Raw genomic sequence first — 24,266 nt, forward strand, 5'->3', positions numbered from 1 at the left:
ATTCACAAAGTTTTTTTATAGTCTAATTGTCAAGGTACTTAATTTTTTTTTATCGTATTGGTTTAGGTAAAACAATTATTAATTAGTAATTATTCATATTAAGATAAATATTTAATTAAAATTTATTTATTATTAAAAAATGCTGGCAAATGTTTATTAAACCTCTATTTTAATATTACATAACTTTATTGGATATGACTCTCGGTTTTCGTACAAAAAATAGGGGTTATTAGAGCTACCAAAAATGGCAGAAAAAACTACTTCAAAATTCAGCAGCTGTCGCCACAAGACTTTTTAGGAAGACTTCTTTTCAGACAATTTAATTTAGCGGAATTAATGAAAAGGCATTGACTGGCATTGATGTGCAGTAAATGTGAACTATTTTTTTTTTGTACAAAAAACAATATATTTAGGTAAAATGTCATAAAACATTTTGTTTTAATTGTACTTTCTTATTAATCTTAAAGGGAAAGAATCACCCATTTACATAATCATGAGGCGATTCTAAACGCATTTTATTGAACTTTCAAAAATTAATACTATAAAAGAACAGCAGTGATTTTATGAAAAAGAACCAACAAAATTATGAAAATTTAATAATTAAAATTTTAAACTACCTAATATTAAGCGAAAAGTTTACAAGGCTATAAGAATCTAAGGCATCAAATTAAAGAGAAATTGAACTGGTGTATATAAAAGCTTTTTCTAATATCTAGCCAAATGCATCACTTTCAGTTATTTGCAATCATAAGTTTAAGGGAAATATTTTCTCAAGAAGTTCTTCTTCTGCCAATTGCAGCTCTTTTATTCACATCTTTCTTATGCTCGTTAATTTTTCTTTCTTATGATTGAAAATATTTAACTCATTCTTTCTAAATATTTGATGATCGCTGTGTTTTTGCTTTATTGTACAATACTTTTATTTCCTTGAGAAGGAAATTTAAGTCTTTTTTTTAAGTAATTTTAAGACTTTTATTTCCTTTTATTTCCAAGAGTCTTACTTGTGTTCAGTCTGCATTATGCACATTAAAACTAACTGATACAAGTATATTGCTAACTTTAATTATTACACAATTATGATACACAATGGAAATAACCTAATCCTTTACATCAGTAGAATTCCGGAATCCATCGTTTTTAGTTTTGTCATTACATGTTATACTATCGCTCTATATGTTAATAATAACGCTCCGAAAAAAGAATATCTCTATGATGCTAGACACTATGATAAGAACCCTATCCACTGTCTCTTAAATCGGTTAAAGATTAAGCCCAAAATATAGTTTCCAATTTTGCAAGGAGACATAATTTATATAGCACACAATTCGCCACTTTTCGTTGTAACTCTAGAAGACAAGCAGTTGAAATAGTCTTGGGTTTATCGATATTTAGGCCTCAGATTAAATTACAAAGACCTTTGGTGCAATCACGCAGATACTAGGATCAAGGCTACTTGCGCGCTTTGAGTCTGCAGGTGAACTTTCGGCAGGACGCATTAGTGACGCAATCACTGGATTTATTTATGTATAGTTAACATCTTCTTATATACGAGGCTCTGTACAGAGAAAGCAAGAAATTGACTGTAACGAGATAAAAGTCGAACGCCTCGCATGCCTAAGCATTACAAGATCAAAGCGAGTGACCTCAACTATATTGATATTCTCTTGAACCTTTCGCCCCTGGACTTTGTGATGCAGTTTCAGACAACGAGAACTACGTACATGCTATAATTGCCACCTGCTGAGTCTCGCCATACTACAATTTGATCACAGGCGGTACAAGAATATCCTCTCCTTCTGATTGAGACCGACCATATAGAACCTTTGATATATTATTATAAGGGTTTCATCTACAGGTAGAGGAGAAGTTGTAGGCAGTATCAAAGAAGAGACACCATCTAGTAGACATACTTCAGAATAAATTACAGAAGTCGTCAAAATTAAACTTCTGTGGTGTGCACGACTTTCAAGCTGTATTTTAACATAGGTAATACCCATATTGTAATGCGGATACAAAATTGTGATTTGTGGACTAATACTAGCAAAAATGAGCTGCACACTTGTATTGAATTGGTAAAGTAAGGTTGGAGAACCCAGTTTGTTTGAGTGCTAGTCTGTTTAGGTAATGCTGGTAACGAAGAAGCGAAGTTCCTTTTTAGACTGGGATTTGCGAGGTCGGGTCGACCTGGAATGAGTCCACTGCCAGTAGACCTCAAACCTATAATCGGCAGATAGCTGGCTATCGTATATAGATATAAAGTAAAAAATAAAGAGACTGTTCAATAAAAAGACCCTTGAATGTGGAAAGAAGTACCTTGTATGAGGCGAGCTAAGATACACATAGATAGGCGCTCTGTCTATCTTATCAGATAATTACAGTACCTTAAAAGAGACTTGGAATTTGGTAGTGATTGGTTTTTTAACTAGACACTGGTATATAGAAAGCCATCTCAAAACCCTAGAAATTTCGTCTGGGTTTTTAGCAAGTAGGGCCTTTGTTGTTGGTAGGGGAAGCATATATATGGTAGAGCCCCTTATCGTGCCGAGGATTGATGCAAGCTACATTTGAATATCTAAGCAACTTACAATTTTTTCTGCTACATAAAAGTTCTCAGAGCAGAGAGCTTTATTAGCTTTTCTGAGGATACTAGTAACCTTTACTGGGGTGTGATGACTTCATCAGGAATCTGTGCACCCTCTTTTTAATTAACTTGTTACTTTTAATTAAGTATTTATTTAATTATGTATAAAAAATATTGATTTTAGGTACGGTAGTGCCACTGTAAAATGCCTCGTTGTTTTTTACATTTTTTAAGAAATATTTACCAAAATTTTATAAGTAATTATTCATTTTGGTGTAAAAATTTGTTTAACTTTTTTCTTTTTATTCAAAATACCAGTTAAATGATCTGATTGCTACATTAACTTTTATTATTACTCATTTATAATATTCAATTAGCATTAGATCGTTATTATTCCCTAATTAGAACACTTAGAATAAAACCTTAATTTAAACTTCATTATCAATTGAAAACCATATAAATGTCGAATTATGATTGAAAATTAAGATTTAAGCTAAAGATGGTCGATATCGTATATGTAAGAAAAATTTCATATTTATGGATTCATTTATAACTTTGTTGCAAGTAATTCCCGATATTTGTGAAATAAAAAAATATTAAATAGGGCAAAAATTACTTTTAAAATTCAGCATTTGTCATTAGAGTGCTTTTTTAAACATTCTTTTTTCAATTAATTTAATCTACCATACTTAATAAAAAGCTTTTTTAAAATAGTGTTGCGCTAAATGCTAAATTTATGAGTTTTTTTAATGGCAATAATGTGTTTCACTGGAACAATATGGAATATACGTTTTAAATTGCATTTATGGGACCAACCATCCATTTGAAATCTTTAGATATCCCGAGTACACAAAAGTACTGTATTCAATTGCTTAATATTACAAAGTCTTGACGTTGCTGAAAAATGGGCATCAAAAGTGAATTTTCTGGATAAAGTATAATAAAATTACCTGCTACCGCCTGGGAAAATTAAAAATAAATTTAGTTTTTCTCGAAAAAAAGTAAAAAATTATCCCTTAAATAAGTAATTATGTAAATTTATCCTCAAAATTATAAACTAACTTAAGTACTACAGTAACATCCCTAGAATAGCTATTATATACCTTATAGCTTACTATGCCAATTATACTATATAAATAGCATTAAACAATTTTCGCGCATTACGTTAGTCGCATATCAAAGCTCTGTTGCTGATCGAGACTATTATTATTAAACATACGTTTAGAGTAATTAATTCTTGTACGTAGTAAAAGCCCTTGAGTAAAATAAATCTATTTTAAAAGAAGCTACGCAGATCTTGTCACATAAGAGGCGCTACAAACAGGATAGTGCGATTTCTTCCTTTAACGTGTTCTCGTTGCGAGAAAGTAAACCTTGGATCTTTGTGTACTAATTTAACAAATTTTTAAACTGCAAAAAACCTGTGAAAAATTAAAGGATTTTTTTTTTCGGTTTTTTACCCATTTAGTATACATTGTGTGTAGTTGTTTGAGATAAGTAAACCGTTAAATTGCCCGAGGGATCGCAATGTGTTCGATGTTTCCGGTTTCCGAACCAGACCAGATTTCCTGTATTCGGATATTCAGGCACGAATGGTACCCATTGGTAGAGATTGCTTTAATATTAGCTTTGTGGATCAAACAATGCAAATATGGTATGTAATTGCCTAATTGCTATTTTTTAGTTTAATGTCTGACGCTTTAAAATTAGGAAAATCTTTTGCTTCATAGTTGGGCTGCCTTAGGTTACACTTTTCTGATAGCGATTCAGATAGATGTGGAAGCTCTGAAGTAGAAGAAAATTAGATAGGACATACATCAAGGCCTAGAGAAAACAAAAAATGATTTAGTAGACTATTAAGTAACTTAAATAATAGCTCAAGTGAAATGGAAAATTAAATTTTTTACTTCTTTATTGCCAGTGATCTTAGGAAAACAAAAACACCTAGAAAGCTTTATTAAGGCTTTTAACGATTATTATATTGTATACCATACATTAGCAACCTCTATCTAAAAAAGTAATTTTAGTGGAAATAATGCACAAGACTTTTTTTTTATCTCGCCCAGATCTAAATGACTGGCCTTGAATTAAAATAGAATTAGGAAAAAGGATTGGTGGTCCGGTGACGTATTTGATTTTAATGTACTAACTCCAATACCTTAAACGAAATAGAGGCGAATTGATTTTAGAGTTTGCTTATAGTTTAAAATGCTTTGAGCAATAAATAATTTCAAAAGTAGATTGTAAATTTGAACTTGAACCAAGGCATTAGTTTTCAGTCAAGTCGAGACTACAGCCTTATGTTAAAGCAACCTCAAACAAATGATTTCTAATATATGTGCTAAACTTTAATATTATAAAAACTCAAATCAATTTTACAAACCAACACCCTGGGCCATTAGACATAAATGTGAGCAAATACTCCCGCATATAAACACTTTAACGCTCACCCTCGTCCATTTCCCATTTTCCACGAGCCAACCAGCCGTTGTGCATCCCCCATCTGTTCAAAGGTGATATCCATAGAAATAGAGACAGAGTCGAATGGACCTAATGGACGAAACATCGATGTTATCATTAAAAGGTAATAGCGATGGCTTAAAAACATCGGTGTTTTGTGTTTTCCTACAGCGATGCCAGGAAAACATCGAAGACCGACTTAACCAAAATTAAATAAATAAACACTTCATTGATAAATTGAAACATATCTGGATCTGGGTCTATAATGCATAGAACTAAAATATCGATGGCAAAAACATCGATAAGCATCGCCAGCACTAGTATGGTCTTCTTTCGCAAGAGTATGTGACCAGGATTGGAACCAAAAATTGGTCATATTATTTGGGCAAGTAATCAGAGCGATCTAATAGAAGCCCAGGTTCGCATAAGACGTGAACTTCAACTACCTTACTTTGAGATTCAAAAAGGGATAAAACTACACTTTCCTAAACCAAAATCAAATAAACAAAAAAGACCCAACCTTCAAGCCCCCAAATGTCATTCATGCGGTTGCATTGGTTATTATGCAAACAAATGTCGTTCGTAGCATAACAAACAATGTCTAAAAACAACCATTTCCAAAGACCCCTTCTTAAGTAATTGAATATTGTGTTTTTCGTCTTTGTACTGATAATAACTAATAAACTTTGTAAGCCTGACTCCTTGCTTACTAGCACTGTGTAAAGGAATTTTTTTCTGCTCAACTTTCTAGTGGAGTGGATCTAACTTTTTAGTGGACTATTTCAGACAATTTTATGTTTTGCTTAAAAGGAAAAAAAATCTGAAAAAATTATTTAAACTAATTTTCCTTTACCAATAATAAATACCTATATTGATTGCCCTGCCTCTTGAATGTACATTGTACATAATATGTGCATGCCAGGAAAAATTCTTTTAAATAACTAATTATTTTTACTTTAGTTTTAATGTTTTGGTTTTTCTTTATTTGCTGATGTTAGTTATTTATTTAAGTGTTGGTTATTTGTTTCGTATTCATTAAATTTATCTTCGAATAAGAAACATAAACCAACTGCAATTCTTAGATACTTTTGTCATAAAAAATATTAGTCGGTAGAATCTGATATTTATAGAAAAGAAACAAATACTTTTAGATACATAACTAGTGACTTCAAATATTGTTTTCAACATAAGTTTAAAGTTAATTTTAAAAGCTCTAGCATATTTCAAAAAGATGAAAAAAACAAACAATTTTTTTTGCAATACCAAATCACACCAAAATATGCTTTATTGTTTCTAACAAAATTGTTTTAAACAAAGCTAAAAAAACTATGGACAAATTAAAAGGGTTATAAAAACTCTCCTGTCCTAATAAATATAACACAACTTACAGATAATGGAGCTAAGAGTCGTAAAAATTAGAGTATAAATAAGAGTTTTAAAAATAATTAAAATACAAATCAATACAAAAAACTTGCAGGCATAAATTAATAACTAAATACCTAAGCTAAACCGTATCATACCCACACCAAAACAGTAAAAACTTCAACAGAACATATACATATAATATTTCAAGGGTATTAGTATTAAAATTGGTCATTACAATATTCCTGAACCTTATTATAGGCCTTCGAATCAAACAAAACATGTAATGAACAAAACGACATCTGATAGACCAATCTGATGTAAAATAATACAGATATCGACCTTGCATGAATCAAGAAATCCAATGCCACTGCCAGGTCCAGAAACTGCTTGACAACAAAATCGACTCTTAATTTCTCCATATTTTTCCCCCCAGTGTGGATTGAATAATGATTGAAAATGGAAAATAGACTCTTCAGAAGAAAAACAAAATCGTATGGTCTCTAATTTTTGTAGACTCAATGAAGTCACGTGTGGAGAAAAGTATCCTCTTTCTGCGGTCTTTGAAACGTACCGGCGACATTCAATAAAATGATCGATAAAGTCCTTCGTGACTATCTTTATAAATTCTGTTTCGTCTCTATGAACGATGTTGTCATATTCTCTAAGTCATTGTCATATTCTCTGGGAGCATATTAATCATATTCGCAAAATTTTCAAAAGATTATGGAAGGTAAATTTAAAAATTCAACCGGAGAAATCTTAATTTTTATCTAAAGAATTCTTTCTCTTAGGCCACATGATCACCCCTAAAGGAAAAAACCTAATCCGAGCAAAATTGAAGCAACTCAGAAATATCATATGCCAAAGAGCCCTAAGGGTATTAAAGCTTTAATGGTACTAGTCGGATACAAGATTTATTACAAATTTTGCCAAAATAACTTTTTGCCAATTACTAAATGGTTTATTGAAAATTCGGAATACATTAAAACATTCCAAAAAATTAAAAAACTTGTCGTCAACTCCTCTGTTCTGTAATACATAGAGCTTACCATTTAAATAAACAACGGATGCCTCAAATATCGCTATCATCCTATTGCTTTTTGTTCTTGTAGCTTGAACTTCTCCGAACGCAGTTATTCCACTATAGAATGTGAACTTCTTGCAATTCTCAACTCCGTGAGGCATTTTCAATGCTATTTGATGGTGTCAAATTAATAACCCTCTTCTATGGCTCTCAAACTCAATGGTCGACTTCCGATCCGATGGAGATCACAGTTCGAAGAGAGAACTTAATTACCCTTTTTATATTTAATAACAATTAAATATAAAAAGGGTAATGAAAATGCCCCCAACGCCGACCTGTTGTCAATTTAGCTGATTTTGACCTAGCCGACTTTGTACTTTTTAAAAAATATAACGATCTAGTACAAGAAGTAAGCTACGTTAATAAAATACCGAGAATCTGAAGACCCAACCTTGTTATTCTAGAAGAAAACAACAACCAATGTCAATACCCAAGGAAAATTTATTGCAATATCGGAACTTCTACGGAGTTGTAATAAGTTACGAAGATATTTTTAAATCCGGACTTACGCGACTGTTATAAAGACGATACCATTATGTAACAATACTAAAAGAAAATAGACAAGAATATATCTTAAAAATTTTTAAAGAAATTATCAACCCGGGTGTTACAATGACCATCTTTATACTAGATGAGAAATTCCAAAGACGGATCAAAGAACCTTTAATCCGTCAGCAAAACTTTTCCCTGTTAAGCAAACATTTCAAATATTTGTTTAATATACTTAATACGCCCCGAATCACAACAAGAAATAGTAGCAAACTACCACAAAAACAACCATATACGAAACATATAATAACTTGAAACAAAACTATTATTATCCAAAAATACGAAATACTATTACAAATCACATAAATGTATAAAACAAATATGAAAGATATCCATATCGAATTGCCTCTGAACCCACTGCTTGCAGAAATTCTTGACCATAATCGACTCTTTTTCCAGATATGCCCAAGCTTACATAATCCATAAAAATGTTGTTATAGTTCTAACTAAATTAAAGCCTTATTTTTCCCATCAAAACACCTCACAAAAAAACGTTGCCGATCGTGGAAAAGAATTTCAAAATAATATATTTTCGGAATTTTGCTGAAATTTTTTGAATTTTTGGCAATGAAATTCATTATAAAACCCCTTTAAACTCATCATCAAACAGCCCAATTGAAAAGCTACATTTAGACCTCCTAGAAAAGCTCAGGATAGTAAAAAATTGAGAACCCAAATAAGACTCCCCCCAAATATACTTGAAACTTTTCAATCAAAGCATACACTCTACAACAGACCACTTTCCATTTTCAACTTTGGATGAACGTAAATAATGGTCCAATTCTGGTTAAATAATATGACCAAAAACGAAAGAAATTATTGCTCCCTTTTCATTGACATATCTATAAACACACATACAACAAACAAATGCAGAGCACGCAAAAGCAAAATAAAATACAGATGAGGCTCCAGTCATAGAGGTTAAAGTAACAGTTTATTAAAGAAATCTACCTAGAAATAAAATTTACAGCCCGTATATTAAAACAAAAGAAATTGCGGTTTAAAAATAAAATTACAACCAATGCAAGAAAACTTAAAAGACTAAGGAAAACCCCAAATTCTTTTCAACCTCCTGATCCTGATCCTTAACACAATAATGAAGCCCTACCAGGCTCTTCAGGTTTACAACCTGCCCAATAGCCAATACTTTAAAAAAGAAATAGTTCCAACCGTTGATAGTTAGTAACTATCATAGTACCTTTATATTCCCTTTAATATACCTATAATTATATAATATATCTATATAGTTATGTTTTCATTATTGCATTTACTTGATAATATATTGGTTTTAAAACATATGGTGAGTAATCAAAAGCATTATTTTACGAAAACGCAATTTTGTCATTTATACAAGCCATTTAATAATACCGTTGACACATTTTCAAAAGTCAGCACTTAAAAATTGAGCAAAACGCAGGCTAATGAACTTCCTTGGCAGTGGTATTAAATTCGTCAAATGACCTACAGACAATTACGGAGAGTGTAGAAATTTTGAAGTATAATCAACTTAACGGCATGCATCGATGACATCGATGAAAATAAATCAAAACTCAGATACAATTAAAACCGAGTTTTCAAAAATTAATAATAACATAAATTTCAAGAAAAATTATAGAAAAACTTTTGCGAACCTTTTCTTTTACCCAACACTTGATTTCGAAATCTTATCACCAAACGAAATTAATGAAATTTGGAATTTTTTATGTTTACATTCTATACATCCTAAAAACACCCTATGGTCTATTAAACACCTTTCAGAACTAACACTTATTTGTAAAACAGGATTATTAATATTTAATAAATAGCAATTTTAGCAATTAAGACTCTAATATTTCAGAAAAGTATGTGTGACCTAAATTTTGTATATCCCATACCAAGGAATCAAAAATCTTTATTATCCTTGGTAAGTATTACTGTAATGATATATGGTATCAAAATTGTGCGGAAGTTAACTCAAAATTGTTGTGTTTAGATCCGCTTATTAATAATTTCTATTTACCTAAAAGTTGTCAATATTTGACTGTCTTAAATAACGAAGACCATAAAATAACGAACAAAAAATCGTTACTATTTTGTACAAAAAGTGAAAAAATTGTTTATAAAAATGCTTTTTAGTTTCATGAAATAAGCATAAAAGGTAGTTCTTTAATTCAAAGGCAATGGGGCAATAGTTATTAATTATCAAAAGTATTCCTTGTCCCAAAATAACGTGACCATAAAAAAATTCCTATCAGTAAAGTAATCTACCAACTAATTTTGAAATTTATTTACAACTTAACCATCTAGAAAATCCTGGAAAAATGTAAGATGACCTTTTAGAACCCAGTAATTTTTAAGACATTACTCTTTCCGGAAATGGAAACTATTATATCGTAATTTTTACTGTATGTCTAGTATTAGCAGATAGTATAAGTAAAGTCCTATACTAGTGGAAGAAACATAGCTCTGAAGACCACACTTGTAAGGACGCTCCAAAAAATCTTCCGCGAGGACGTTGAAAAATCTGAGGGTGCAGAAGTAACATGCCTAGGATAGTTATTTTATACTTTATAGCTTACTGTGCATTATATAAATAGCATTAAACAATTTCCCCGCGTAACATTAGTTGCGTGCCAAAGCTATGTTGCTGTTCGAGATTATTGTTCACCATAAGTTTAGTTTAATTGATTCTTGTACCTACATAGTTAAGCCCTTAAGTAAAAATTTTTTTTTTAAACGGAGCTGCGCAGATGCTGTTATTTAACTCTAGTAAAGCAAGACATCGTTTTGTGGGGATTTAGGGTGTGCAGCTATATTCTTAAATTAACTTTTTTAATTCTCATAAAGACTTTATTTTAAAGCCATTGTAATTCTGAGAATAGCTGATAAATAATAATAATAGCTGATAGATAAATTAATCTGATAAATATTCTGAATAAATTAATCATATATCCCAAACATAAAATATCAAAATATCATCGACAGACGTCAATTTTAGCATAATATTATAAATAGGATATTGTTATTTAATATGAAATTTTAAAGAGTTTAATAAACATGTAAAAAAAGGGCAGGGAAAAATTTGATCAGATTCCCTTAGAAAAATACGTTTATTATATCTTTCAATTGAACTTTTATATTACAATTTAATTTTTATTTTTAAGTTATTAAGATATTTACAATTACATATAAAATTAAAATTCACACGGAGATTTTAACTGACACTATAAATAAATTAAACATAATATGCAAAAAAATACAAAACTTTAACATTTTACCAACTTCACCGCTCATTTTTCTTTATTAACTTATTTCTTTCTATTAAAATCTCTCTATATAATCTCTCTCTCTCTCTCTCTCTCTCAATATAAAATGTAAATTTTAATTAAACTTCTGAAAGAAGTTTAATAAAAGCGTTTAAGTAAAACTCCATTATTAAAATTAAAAAAAACCTTAAAAGTGTCAGTTAAAGTCTAGAGTTCTTAATCAAGTTAAAGATATTTAATATAGTTGTTAAGGAAACCATTTCTTAAACAACTTTCCTTGGAACTTGGAGAACTTGGCAAGTTCTATTTTCCAAATAAAAATAACGAAAGTTATTATACAAAAAGAGCATTTTATCAGCTTGTGCTAATAATTTTAGTTGCCTGGAACTTATTATCTTAAGTTTGGTTATTTTTCAGCATTTCATGTTTCAGACTTACACGAGCTGAACAAGTTTGTATAGAATTTAGTAGTTAAATTTTTCGCCAATATTAGCATATAATACACTTGCCTTCAAACTTAGTATAAATTTAACTTTAGTATTATAAGGTATTTATGAGATAATAAAAATTTATAAATATTTCCTTTGTGCTCTGGGAATTTTAATCAAGATAAGTTTTCTCAAATAATCATAAAAAACAAAAGCGACTGACAAGACAATGATATATATATCTTGTCGGTTGGTCTCATAACAATTTATTATTTTATATGCCATTCTTGCAAAAAAGTATTTAACACTTGTAAAGAAAAATTATTAGTTAGATCGAGGAAGAGAATTTTGAACGAATTCATAATGTCAATTATTTCACATTCGGAAAGGGGGAAATGAATATTTATGGATGATTTAAAAAGAAAGAAAAAGAAATCAGAAAATTGAATATAAATAAAAACATATGAAAATACTCGGTTTAAGATTTTTTTTCATTGCAGATATCAATACAATACTGACAAAACGCTAAGGCAATTAAAAATAACACGTGCCTCAGATAATCAATTAATAGGAGCCATTAATTGGTATGCAGTACATGCAGTCTCTCTAAATAATACGAATTGCATGGTCACATCTGATAATGTTGGTTATGCCTCTATATTATTGGAATCTGAATATAACTCTGGCCAACTTCCCGGACAAGTAGGTATACATAATTAAGATTTTCTTTAAATTTAATATTTAAATTTACAATATTTAGTGATTTATATCCGTTTGTTGTAAAGCCTTTCAGGTTCCCAATAGCTAATATTTGCAAGTTCAAGTCATCTTAAAAGGCAATAACAACCAATTTTGATAATTTAAAATTTATTCTATACAACAGATACTTATGTGATTCATTAAGAAGGTGATTCATTAAGAATGGGCAAACTCTGAACTGGAGATACTACATACCAAAATATGGCGATTGAGCTTAACATGTCTCATAAAAATGTTGTAGGTTTACGAGATACAATTGGGTATTTGAAGTTGGAATTGTAATTTGAAATTTCTTAATAATTTTATAATTTTAAGCAGTATCGTCTTGAAAATTGGTAATGGTATGTGTTTTGACATGAAAATTACGAACTTTTTGGTGAATTTAGCATTATTTATACAGGGCGTTAGTTACACCCTGTTACTTAGGTAAATTGCAACATATCTTTTTTGCCTAATCAGTTAAGGCTAAAATGAAAATCTAAAAGGCAGTTCAATTTTGAATAAAAAAGGTACTCTTATTTATTTGCATTTGTACTCTTATTTATTGCATTTATCTAAGTTATTTGCATTTTAAACATTCAACGTAAAGAATCCTAAGCCACCGTTATTACATTGACTTTTTTTCAAGTAGGCTTGTGTCAGCACTTATGAGTTTTTCGTGTGAAGAACTTGATATATGATAATGTTACTATCACTAAGTAAGAGTATATTATTTGTAGTAAAAATTCTAAAATAGGAAAATGCCACGTCATAATGAATATTCCAGTATTAACAGTGAAATGCGTGATATGATTTGCGTTTTTTGCTCAGTCAAATTATAGTGGACTTGGTGCAGCCAGAAGGTATTTAGAATTATACCCAAATCGAAGACAACCCAATCACAAACTGTTCAGACGTATTTATACCCGCTTAGACGAAACAAGGTATTTTCGTCTTAAAATCTTAAATTTTCTTCAAAAAATATCAACATCGATGATGAAGAAAAGGTTTTAGCTCGTATTTCGGAAAATCCAGATCACAGTACTCGTCGGTTAAGTACGGCAACAGGAATAAGTCAATCGTCTATCTGGAGAATTTTAAAGAAAGAGAATCCCCGTCCATGTCACTATACTCCTGTCCAAAATTTGCTACCTCAAGGTTTACCACTTCGTCTATAGTTTGCTCAATTTATACTAGATAAACAATCCGAAAACCAGGAATTTCTTAATGACCTTCTTTTCAGATGGTGACTTTTACTAGACGAGATGTTTTTAATTGGAAAAACAATCATTTGTGAGACTCCAAAAATCCACATGCTATAAAGGAACGACATTTTCGGCATGAATTCAAAGTAAACATTTGGTGTGGTGTGATATCTGGTTTTTTTATTGGTCCTTTTAAACTTCCTCCTAACCTGAACGGGCCCCACTATTTAAACTTCCTTGAAGAGCAGTTAAACCCACTACTACAAGATGTACCACTAACCATAAGGCGGAACATGTGGTTTATGCAAGATGAGGCGCCGCCACATTTTTCTGTGCCAGTACGGCGATACCTGAATAAACATTTTCCTCACCGGTGGATTGGACGTGGCAGTGAATTTGTTTGGCTACCTAGAAGTCCAGACTTAAACCCCCCTCTTGACTTCTTAATATGGTCACACATGAAGGACATGCTTTACAAAGTTACAATTAATGCCATCGAAGAATTACGACAGAAAGTTCAAGAAGCTGCTAATATCAAAAATAATCGACAAATGTTATTTAATATTCAAATATCTTTAAGGAGGCGCCTTTTTTTTTTTTTTTTTTTTTTTTTTTTTTTTTTGGGTTGGTGGAGAAATTTTTTATGAACACTGGTTACGCGGCGCCGCCCCCAGTAGTGTGGGACTCAGTGTCGAGTCTGTTTCGTCCTATACCCACTACAACTCCACCGCTGGGTGGTGCCTTGTGGCTCCCTACACTGCGGTCTGCTAAGAAGCAGTCCTATTGTGTCCTTACTAAGGAGACGCCTTACAAAGTGTATTGAAGTGGAAGGCGGGCATTTTGAGCATTTACTTTGAAGTTTTCTTTTAATATTATTACTGATTGCTATTTATTTTCTTTACTGTTATTACCCATCACAAATTCCTATTAAGCCAATGTAATAACGGTGGCTTAGGATTTTTTACGCTGAATGTTTAAAATGCAAATAACTTAAAAGCTAATAGAATAATAATAATAAAGCTAATAATAGTACATGAAATAAACAAGAGTACCTTTTTTATTCAAAATTAAATTGTCTTTTGGATTTTATAGTCGTTTTAGCCATAACTGATTAGGTAAAAAAGATATGTTGTAATTTACCTAAGTAACAGGTTGTAACTAACGCCTTGTATAAATAGTGCTAAATTCACCACAAAATTCGTAATTTTCATATCAAAACACATAAAGTTGCCAATTTTCAAGACGATACTGCTTAAAATCACAAAATTATTAAGAAATTTCAAATTAAAATTCCAACTTTAAATACCCTGTATCTCGTAAACCTGCAACATTTGTATAAGACATGTTAAGCTCAATCGCCATATTTTGGTGTTTAGTATTTCCAGTTCAGAGATTGCTCATTCTTAATGAATCACCCTGTATATACAAAAGGAATAAAAACATTTATGGACGGCAAATTTCAAATGTCATATGGACTATATTGTAGGTTCAGATGGTTTAAGTCCTACGAAATTTGAATAACAGAATAGAAATAAAATAATTAAATACCGTTAGATAATTCGTACCGTAACATGGGGATACTTTGATCCATTTTTTTCTACATTTGGGATTCTAGCTACTCTAATATGGTTTTACAGTAATTAAAAATAACCTTAGCAATCGGTTTTATTTGATAAATATCCTACAAATAAATAAACTTTGAAAAACTACATATTTTCGAGAAAAAAAATGAAAAATCATATGATCAAAGATATACCTAAGTTGGGGATACTTTGATCATCAATTTATTTTGTATGGATTTGTAAAGTAACCCCTTTTAAAAAGTGCCTTGAATTAAAAAAATGTTTTTAAATTGTAGATTTAGGCTAGAGACCATTTTATTGATAAAAATAGTTTTCTGTTAATAAATAATAGAAATAAAAACTCGCTTTACTTAGAAAAATATATTTAGCAGTTACATATAATTGAGCATAAACCGTGTAAGAAGTATTATCATTCATTCGAAAACATAAACGAAAGAAAATACCACTACCTACCACGAAAATACATTAAAAAAATATTATCTAAAGTTCAACGACAGGAATGCTGGAGGAAAATTCATAATAAACATTCAGATCTTCGTCTAATTTTTCTGTGGAATTGGATTGAATTGCAATAATACCCTCATTTCTGATCACTGAAACATCATCCGGCACGAGTTTCAGACCGGTAACTAAAATCTCGGGATCTATTTCAGTAATCTTACATAGATATTTGTAAGTTTTTTTGCCTTTCTGCGAAGAAAATTTTGTCAAAATATATTGGCCAACTTCATATATATCAAGCTTTTCTGAACATAAAGGCTGTTTTGAACTTTTATTGATTTCCTGTCGAAGCTCCAACAAGTTCATATCGTCTTCGCTGTCAGAAATATTATCCAAGACTGTTGCAGGAAAACTATATCCAGGTGTAATGTTATCTTCCTGAGCTTTTACTGATGCCGTAGATATACTACAACCAGGTGCAACAGCTAACCGTTTCTTCTTCCTTTTTGGTTGATTCGGATCTCCAAATCGCTGCTCCTTTAACATTGTAGTAAGGGCGCTTTCTACGTCAGCAGTAGGATCTATGGCATCGGTATTCCGGAGTAATTTTTTAAAAACTTGTTCTCAGTCTAGAGGGTAAATACCAGAAGCACTAAATGAACTTATTAAAATACGTTTGATAGCTGATTTTATTAAAATATCAGACTTCTGTCGTAGAAGTCTTGCATCCATGTAGTTCAATGTCTTATTTAGAAGGTTAGCAAATGTGTCCTTAGGAACCGTTGAGAGTCCTAAGTTTTGCAACTTCCATTCTGAAAGTATAGCTCTCCAGGATTCTTTTAATGGCCTGAAAAATCCGACGTCAAGTGGTTGACAAAGATGAGTCGAATTTGGAACCAAACAGATGAAATCAATTTCATTTTCTGCACACAACTTCGTAACTTCGGGATCCATATGGGAAGATAGGTTATCGCCAATTAAAGCCTTACGCCCATCTAAACGTTATGCATGGGGAAGAAAACTGCTTAAAAACCAATCACGAAATGTTGCCCCATCTAACCATCCACTTGGTGTTCGGTTAAATCTAGTCCCTAGACTGCAACATAGCTTGTCACAACACGGGAGTCCTTTAGAGCCACCCTCTTTCCAGGAGTCATATAAATGTAGACTTTTAAAAATCACGTATGGAGGTAATAGAGTCCCATCAGCGGACCCATATATCATAACGGTAGTGCAACTTTTTGAGTGGTTCATAACCTTCTCAGGGTATTTTACGCCACGCCTATAAACACCACGTTTTTTCCCTTGATCATCGGAAAGATTCGATTCATCATAATTAAATATATTTGCACTGGGAAGATCTCTTATTACCACTTCTAGATTATCATAAAATATATTTAAAGTTTCTTTGGACACCGCAGCCCTCACCCTTTTTATGTTAGTAGCTAATCTTTGCCCGTAAGAGTCTTTGTACCTGTTTAGAAGACTATATGTCCAATCAACACCAGGAATATTGTTTTTAAATTGATTAACAACATCACCCTTTTGGTCTAAGTAATACTTGGCCAGCATCCTTATGTCCATGAGACTTAATGGAAATCCCCAGTCTGCACATTTTGAAGCCGCCTTCAGTATTGCTATTTCCTCGTGTTTGGTAAAAATAGTGGGACGACCTGGTTTACTAATATGTTTTCCTTTGTACTTATTATAGAGAGTTCCAAAAGGAATATTAAATTGCTTTGAAGCTTCTCGTATTGAGCATATACCATCCACCACTACTTTCAATGCATGCTCCAGCTTTTCAGGGGTATAATTTATATAATGTTTGCTCCCCAGCACCCTTTTATGCTCGCGAGGCATTTCTGGAAAGAAAAAATAATAATAATTAAATAATTTCTGGAAAGATAATTATAATATATGTTAATGGAGCAACTTTGATCAAGCGATCAATGTTACCCCATAGCCCGATCAAAGTTACCCCGTGGAACAAACATGGTTCTATAAATAACCCTTAACTTAAATTTCACTAAAATCTTTTTGAAATCTACCAAGTAATACATATTAAAGTTAATACAAGAAAGAACATAATGGTAATATACGTACTTACCTTTATAGCCTTGAAGTTTGCTGACTTACAAAAACAGAGCAAACCACGTGTAGACTTTATGATAATATTTTTTAACATCGATGCACAATTACGGCGGTCTGCGACTCTCAACTAACTGGCTTAACTAATGAACCAAGCAGATGTCCAGTTTCATTGTCGTACTGTGGGAAATGGTGGGGGTATGACGGCGCAACTATTTTAGGTTTGATGAAGTTTTGATCAAAGTTTGACCCGTATTTAAAGTATCCCTATGTTACGGTAATTAAGTTAGTTATTTTTTTAAATAGTACTATGATTTGTACTAGTTTTTTTTTATTTAATCAATAGTAATAAGAAGCAAAACAAAAGAATGTGATATTGGTCTCAAACCTATTTAACAAACTAAAAGATGAATTAAAAATGGGTTGATATGTTATGTTTAATGAATTATTACAGGTAAGAGCGTTTCGCCTTTGCGCTATCGAGACTTGATATTTAATTCAGGAATATGCATGAGACTAAAAGATTTTTAAAGATGGCTTCTAAATCAAATGTAAAAACAGCATTTAAACTTCTACAAAATGAGCTGTTTGTGAGAAAGAGTTTGCTCTTGAATATTTCGTTCTTTCAATGCTGCATTACGAGTACATTAGGGATAACACAAAAGTTTGCGAGTTTGAGATACTTCATAAAAATGGAACCGTCATAAACAACTCTAAATATTACTTATAGAACATAAATAAGAAAGGAAGTTAGGCATCATCACAATAAGTTAAACCAATTGGACTCTTCAACTCAAATGAAATGTAAATCCTTTAAGTTATAAATTTCAATATACTTCATAATTATAACAGATAATAAGTACTTTATACAATAAATAATATTTTGCCCAATAATAAAGCTAAATAAACTTTTGCTTTGAGGAGATAATGAATTTGTATGCCCGTTTATCTTGCCATGCATGCCCAAATGATGTGCATGGCAAGATAAACAAAGTTGGGCAGATGATAAATGAGTCAGTGGAGAAAGCAAAAAGGGAACATTAAATAATATCATAGTAGCATGGAAAAAAAGTATAAAATATTTTTAAATTCAAATACAAAATAAATGTATATATTATATCTCATTTTGTAGAATGAAAACATTTTCGTTCATTCTTGTGTAACTATGTGACACTTGAGAAAATCAGTTATTTTTTTTTTTTTGGTTTTACTACGAATTGATGTATAGGGTATTAAAAGTTTATCTATTTATTGATCGCTTGATTGGCTTTTATTAAAATGATTCTGTCTTATAAAAATACAATTTTATAACAAAGTTTTATAAATTACTATGTGATAATTTAATAAAATATGTTTATAATGCAATAAAATATTTTTATAAAACAATCTTAGATAACTATTATCTTAAGTATTGTGTTACGCAAAATTTTTTATTTAGTTGTTGTTTTAAACGTATATATATAAAACATATATAAAATAATTTTATGATGATTTTGTAGTAAGTCATATTAGGTGAACGAAGAATTTATTACAAAATAAATCACTCTCAGTGACTTTATAGTTACAAAGATTATGTTTATACAAATATCTTATTACACCCTCTAAAATGTTATCTATATAGTATTCATAAAAGTTTTATAAAATAAATATGTTTTATTGTCCAAGAAATTATTGTTTGATGAAATTATTGTATTCATCTTAGAGAAAAAAAATTAGAAAATTTTAAAAGGAAAGTAAAGAGAAATATTTTAAAAACTATACCATTGAAAATCATTCAGTGCGATACAAATATTCATGAGGTTATTAGATTGCCATTTTTATCAGAAGAAATTTCTCAACTTGAAAAGCTGGAAATTGGTCACAATACTGACATATTAGATATCGATGATAAAGTGAAAGTAATAATAAAGTTAACAAACTTACTGACATATAAAAATATAGAGACCAGTAGTTACTAATGAGCTAAGGATGTGCACAATAAACTATAATATTAAGTAAGATTTTTAGTCCAAACAAAATTCCAAATAATATTCCTTCAGATCTATTAGAACAATAAAATCATTAAAAAGGTAAAACAGTCATAAAAACCTTTTCTTTTGGTCCTGTACAAAATATTTCACGAAAAGCAGTTGACCTTTGAAGTTTACACCTAGAAAGCGACATCTGTTAAGTGTTGACAGCGTTCGCGAATAAAACCATTATGTTTTAAGCAGATTCTTTATAAAATTAAAATATATATTACTTTTATTAGAGTTAAAATGTTTATATTATATTAGTGTGTCTTGTAAGATATTCTAAATAATATAAATGTATTTAATTTTTCAATTAAAGTCATTTTTTAAAGACATTTAATTAGGTTTATTTCCACCATATTGGTTTTTACGAATTCAATTAAATGTATATAAATGGAAAAAAACATACTTAAATTACGATTCTGTTTGTGATATTTATAATTTAATTATGTATTGTATAGTAATAATGTAGGGCAAAATTAACCGAAAAAATTGCAAATTTTTTATTCTTAATTTAAAAAAAACTTTTGTCACACCCAAAATCTTCTAAATTTCTAAAAGGCATAAAAAAAGAGATGCGAATATGCACCAAGAAATATGCACATGTATCAATATAGTAGCAGTAAAATTCATGGTGCAAAAAAATATTCACCTAATCTGAATATTGGAGAGCCCTAGAATAATGTTGCCCTATATAATACAGGTATGATTAGGTAAACAGCCATCAGGTGCTTGCGGTGTTTTCAATTTTCAATCTCATCAAATTTTTATCCTCTTTACATTCTTTAATTGTAGATATATCAGTCAGGTCCAGATTTATTCTTTAAAACAGCCATCATTTCTCTTTGTCGTTTTGCTGCAATACCCACAGCTCGAGTATCTTTTTCAGTAAATATTAAAAAAAATAAATAAAATGGAAAATGTTAAAAATATTTTTATCATTTTCCTTTGTCTTGGGCACAATTGGAAGTTTTTTTTTAACCTGACTTTTGAAGCAAAATAGATCTGGCAGGATTTCCAAGTCTCCTCGTTGATTTTTTCTAATACACGATAATAAAAATCACGACGGATAATAAAAATCGTATGGCAAAAATCCGGCAGAACAACTAAACATTCTTAGAAACAAAAAGTGATGCAAATTTAGTCTTAAAGAAGCCTTTAATCAATACATTCACTTAAAACAGCCCCTGGTCAGTTTGATCCAGTGCAAGAGGTGAAGGAAAAAATCATTCTGGCGTTTTATTGGATAATGAGCTATGTGGTTTCGAACATCAATCTAAATTATTAAATTTCACAATCTGCGTGAAATACTGGCTTGTCCTTACATGCTCCAACATCCAAACCTTACCTTTTGATAAAATACTGCTTCGATCAAAGTCAGAATTTTTGGGCTCGATGTATTTAGCTACAATCGGGTATCCATCAATATCAACCATAGTCCATATTTCTTCTAATATCTCTCCACCGTGAAGAAAGTTTTTTTTTTAAGTCCAAATCTATAGTTTGCCGATTAGATCCAAGGTGACTGCCATAATGTTCATGGGGCAAGATTAAACCAGCGGGTTCATTGCTTAAAGATGCCGTTCTTCTTTCGACTCTGTTGAAGGCGTTTGTTCCTGAAGCTTTGGCGGCTAATGATATGATAAATATGACGTCAAGGATATGAGGCAAAAAATGATGAATGCCAAGAATGCCTGGTGGAACAGGAACACGGAAAAGCACCATCACACTGCGCGTCGGCTCCTTCGCAGGTCTGAGCGCACTTAGCTTGCCACTGACTGGGATGCGTTCCACGCAGCTCAAAGGCAATACAAAAAGATACTCAGGGACTCCAAAAGACAGTGCTGGAGGCGGTTCTGCGATGACGTTGAAAACACACCATCCGCAGCACGACTGTGCAAAGTACTGTCCAAGGAACCTAGAACTAAATTGGGGTCACTGTCACTTTCAGATGGCGGCTTTACTACCAATGAGCGGGAGTCACTGGAGGTTATGCTGCGCACCCACTTCCCAGACTCCAACTCATCTCGCGATCCTCCTAGCTGTTCTCGGGCTCCGATTCGCTTAGAGTTCGAGACTGCTAGAAGAATAATTACCTACGAGAGGGTGAAATGGGCAATCAAGACATTCCCCCCCTTCAAATCTCCGGGCACGGATGGATTATATCCATGCCTTTTGCAAAACGGGTTAGAAGTACTAACCCCCCACATAGTTAGACTATTCAGGTCGTCCCTTGCTCAGGGCTACGTCCCAAAGTTATGGCGTCAAGTGAAAGTCGTCTTCATTCCGAAACCCGGAAAAAGCGATTTTACAGATCCCAAATCGTACCGACCTATCAGCCTTACCAGCTTTATGCTGAAGGCGATGGAGAGGCTGATTGATCGATATCTTAAGGAAAGCATCCTAGTCAACAAACCACTGCATGTGCACCAATACGTCTATCAGGCGGGCCAATCCACGGACCTGGCCCTACACCACCTCGTTAGGAAAATGGAGGGTGCTCTGGGTAGTGGCAAGGCCTGTCTGGGTGCGTTTCTAGACATTGAAGGGGCGTTCGACAACACCCCTTTTGCATTAATCTGCCAAGCACCCGAGAGCCGCGGCTCAGAATCCTGTTTGGTTAGCTGTCTCTGCCCAGCTCAACAACGAGATTGTCGAAACGTTGGCGGCTAGGGGCTGCCCGCAGGGAGGAGTATTGTCCCCTACCTTGTGGTGCCTTGTGGTCGACAGCCTGATAAATCTTTTAAACAATGATGGCATGTACCATGTACGGAGAAAGCGAAAATTCGTGCTCAACTGGACAGAGTCCAACGTCTTGCATGTCTCAGCATAACGGGTTCCATGCGGACGGCGCCAACTAGAGCGCTTGAGACTCTGCTGAGCCTTCCGCCTCTGGACCTCGTTGTACAATTCGAGGCCATGAGGACTGCGTACAGGCTATACGTCCTCGGCGAACTACGTGCTGGCGAGACCGGTCACGCAAAAATTTGGTCACGGGCCATACAGGAATGTCCTCTCCTTCTGATGGGCAGTGACTGCATGGCTCCAGTGACTGGACTGCGAGGGATTCGTGACGCACATTGCAGGCAGAGAGGAGTGGCAGCATTCCAACAGACCTGCATTGCTAAATAGGGGGACCATCTGGTACACAGATGGCTCCAGAATGAATAACAGAGCTGGATCAGGGCTTATTGGTGGGATCCCACATACCAGTAGGGCATACTCGCTGGGGGAGCACGCCACTGTCTTCCAGGCCGAAGTATTCGCTGTATTAAAATGCGGACAGAAAATCCTACACTGCGGATACCGCAATACAGTTGTATCAATATGCTCGGACAGCTGAGCTGCCATTAAGGCTATCACGGCTGCAAAGGTAAGCTCCAAGCTTGTACTAGAGTGCATAAAAGTCCCGAAAAAACTGGTACAGGTTAGATGCAGTGTCCAGCTCGTCTGGATACCTGGCCACGCAGGCCATGCAGGTAATGAGGAAGCGGACTCTCTTGCCAGACTGGGATCCGCGAATGTGCCGATGGGGCCGGAACCCATAGTTGGTATCGCCAAATGCGTTGCGGTCGCGTCAATGAAGTCTTTTAACCGGTCACTGGCACTTAAGAAGCCATCTCCATACTATCGGTATTGCGGACAACCCGGAATGCCGATGGTGCTGTGAGGAGGATGAAACCGTTGACCATGTAGTCGAGGAGTGCCCAGCACTCACGCGCGCCAGTTTCAAATACTTGGGTAACACTTTCAGTGTACCGAGCGACTTTAAGTCCTTCAGACCAGAGAGCCTTATCGGTTTCTCTAAGGCCGTTGGGCTCTGGTAATCCCCGGTGGGGCATGACGGGTCCATCAGGAGACCTATATGCACAACTGCCTTGGCAGCCCACTGTTTCGTCAATTCATTCAATTCGTCAATTCATGATGAATGCCAATATGAATTACTTTTTGATAACATGGATTTTCATCCGGGCCGCCCCCCAACGGTTATTATAAATATTGGCTTTATGTTGTTTTGGAATTTTGTTATAAAAATTTTTTATAATAAAGAATGTTGTTATCAAAGTCTTTCAAGGTAAAGATCTAATGCAAAATCTAATGCAGTCGACGAAAATGATTGCATGATCTTATCGGTAAAGAAGTAGGCCCTAAGGCCCTAAATAACCTATAGCACTGATATCTTCATTCCCATTTTGTTTTAAAACAATATCTGCATAAACAGACGGGATTAGTTTATCGGCCACCACCCAGTCATAATGAGATAAAGAAACTTTGTATTCGACGTGCACGACAACAGGAGATTAATACTTTGCCGCTGCAAAACCTATGTCATCTTTCCCAAAAACCAAACTTCGTTAGATCCAAGAATTCACGCTATGTCTTACAGATGATTTAAGGTTGCTTTACAAAAAATTCCGTCAACAAGTTTAAAGTGCGCATCCTTTTGAGTTTTCATAAGTTTCATAGTGATGGTTTCTAAGTGTTTT

At 32.9% G+C, this 24,266-nt stretch overlaps 1 protein-coding gene across 3 annotated transcripts in view; it reads left to right on the plus strand.

Moving 5' to 3' along the window:
- LOC126734603 (neutral ceramidase) overlaps positions 1–24,266 on the plus strand; it is a 294,220-nt gene that overhangs the window by 82,825 nt on the left and 187,129 nt on the right. For all 3 annotated transcript variants that reach the window (XM_050438295.1, XM_050438294.1, XM_050438296.1), the window contains exon 6: positions 12,213–12,414. In XM_050438295.1, the coding sequence (XP_050294252.1) occupies positions 12,213–12,414 (202 nt within the window). The remainder of the gene's footprint in view (positions 1–12,212; positions 12,415–24,266) is intronic.

The sequence above is a fragment of the Anthonomus grandis genome, chromosome 3 (genome assembly GCF_022605725.1).
Source record: "Anthonomus grandis grandis chromosome 3, icAntGran1.3, whole genome shotgun sequence".
NCBI classification, from domain to species: Eukaryota; Metazoa; Arthropoda; class Insecta; order Coleoptera; family Curculionidae; genus Anthonomus; species Anthonomus grandis.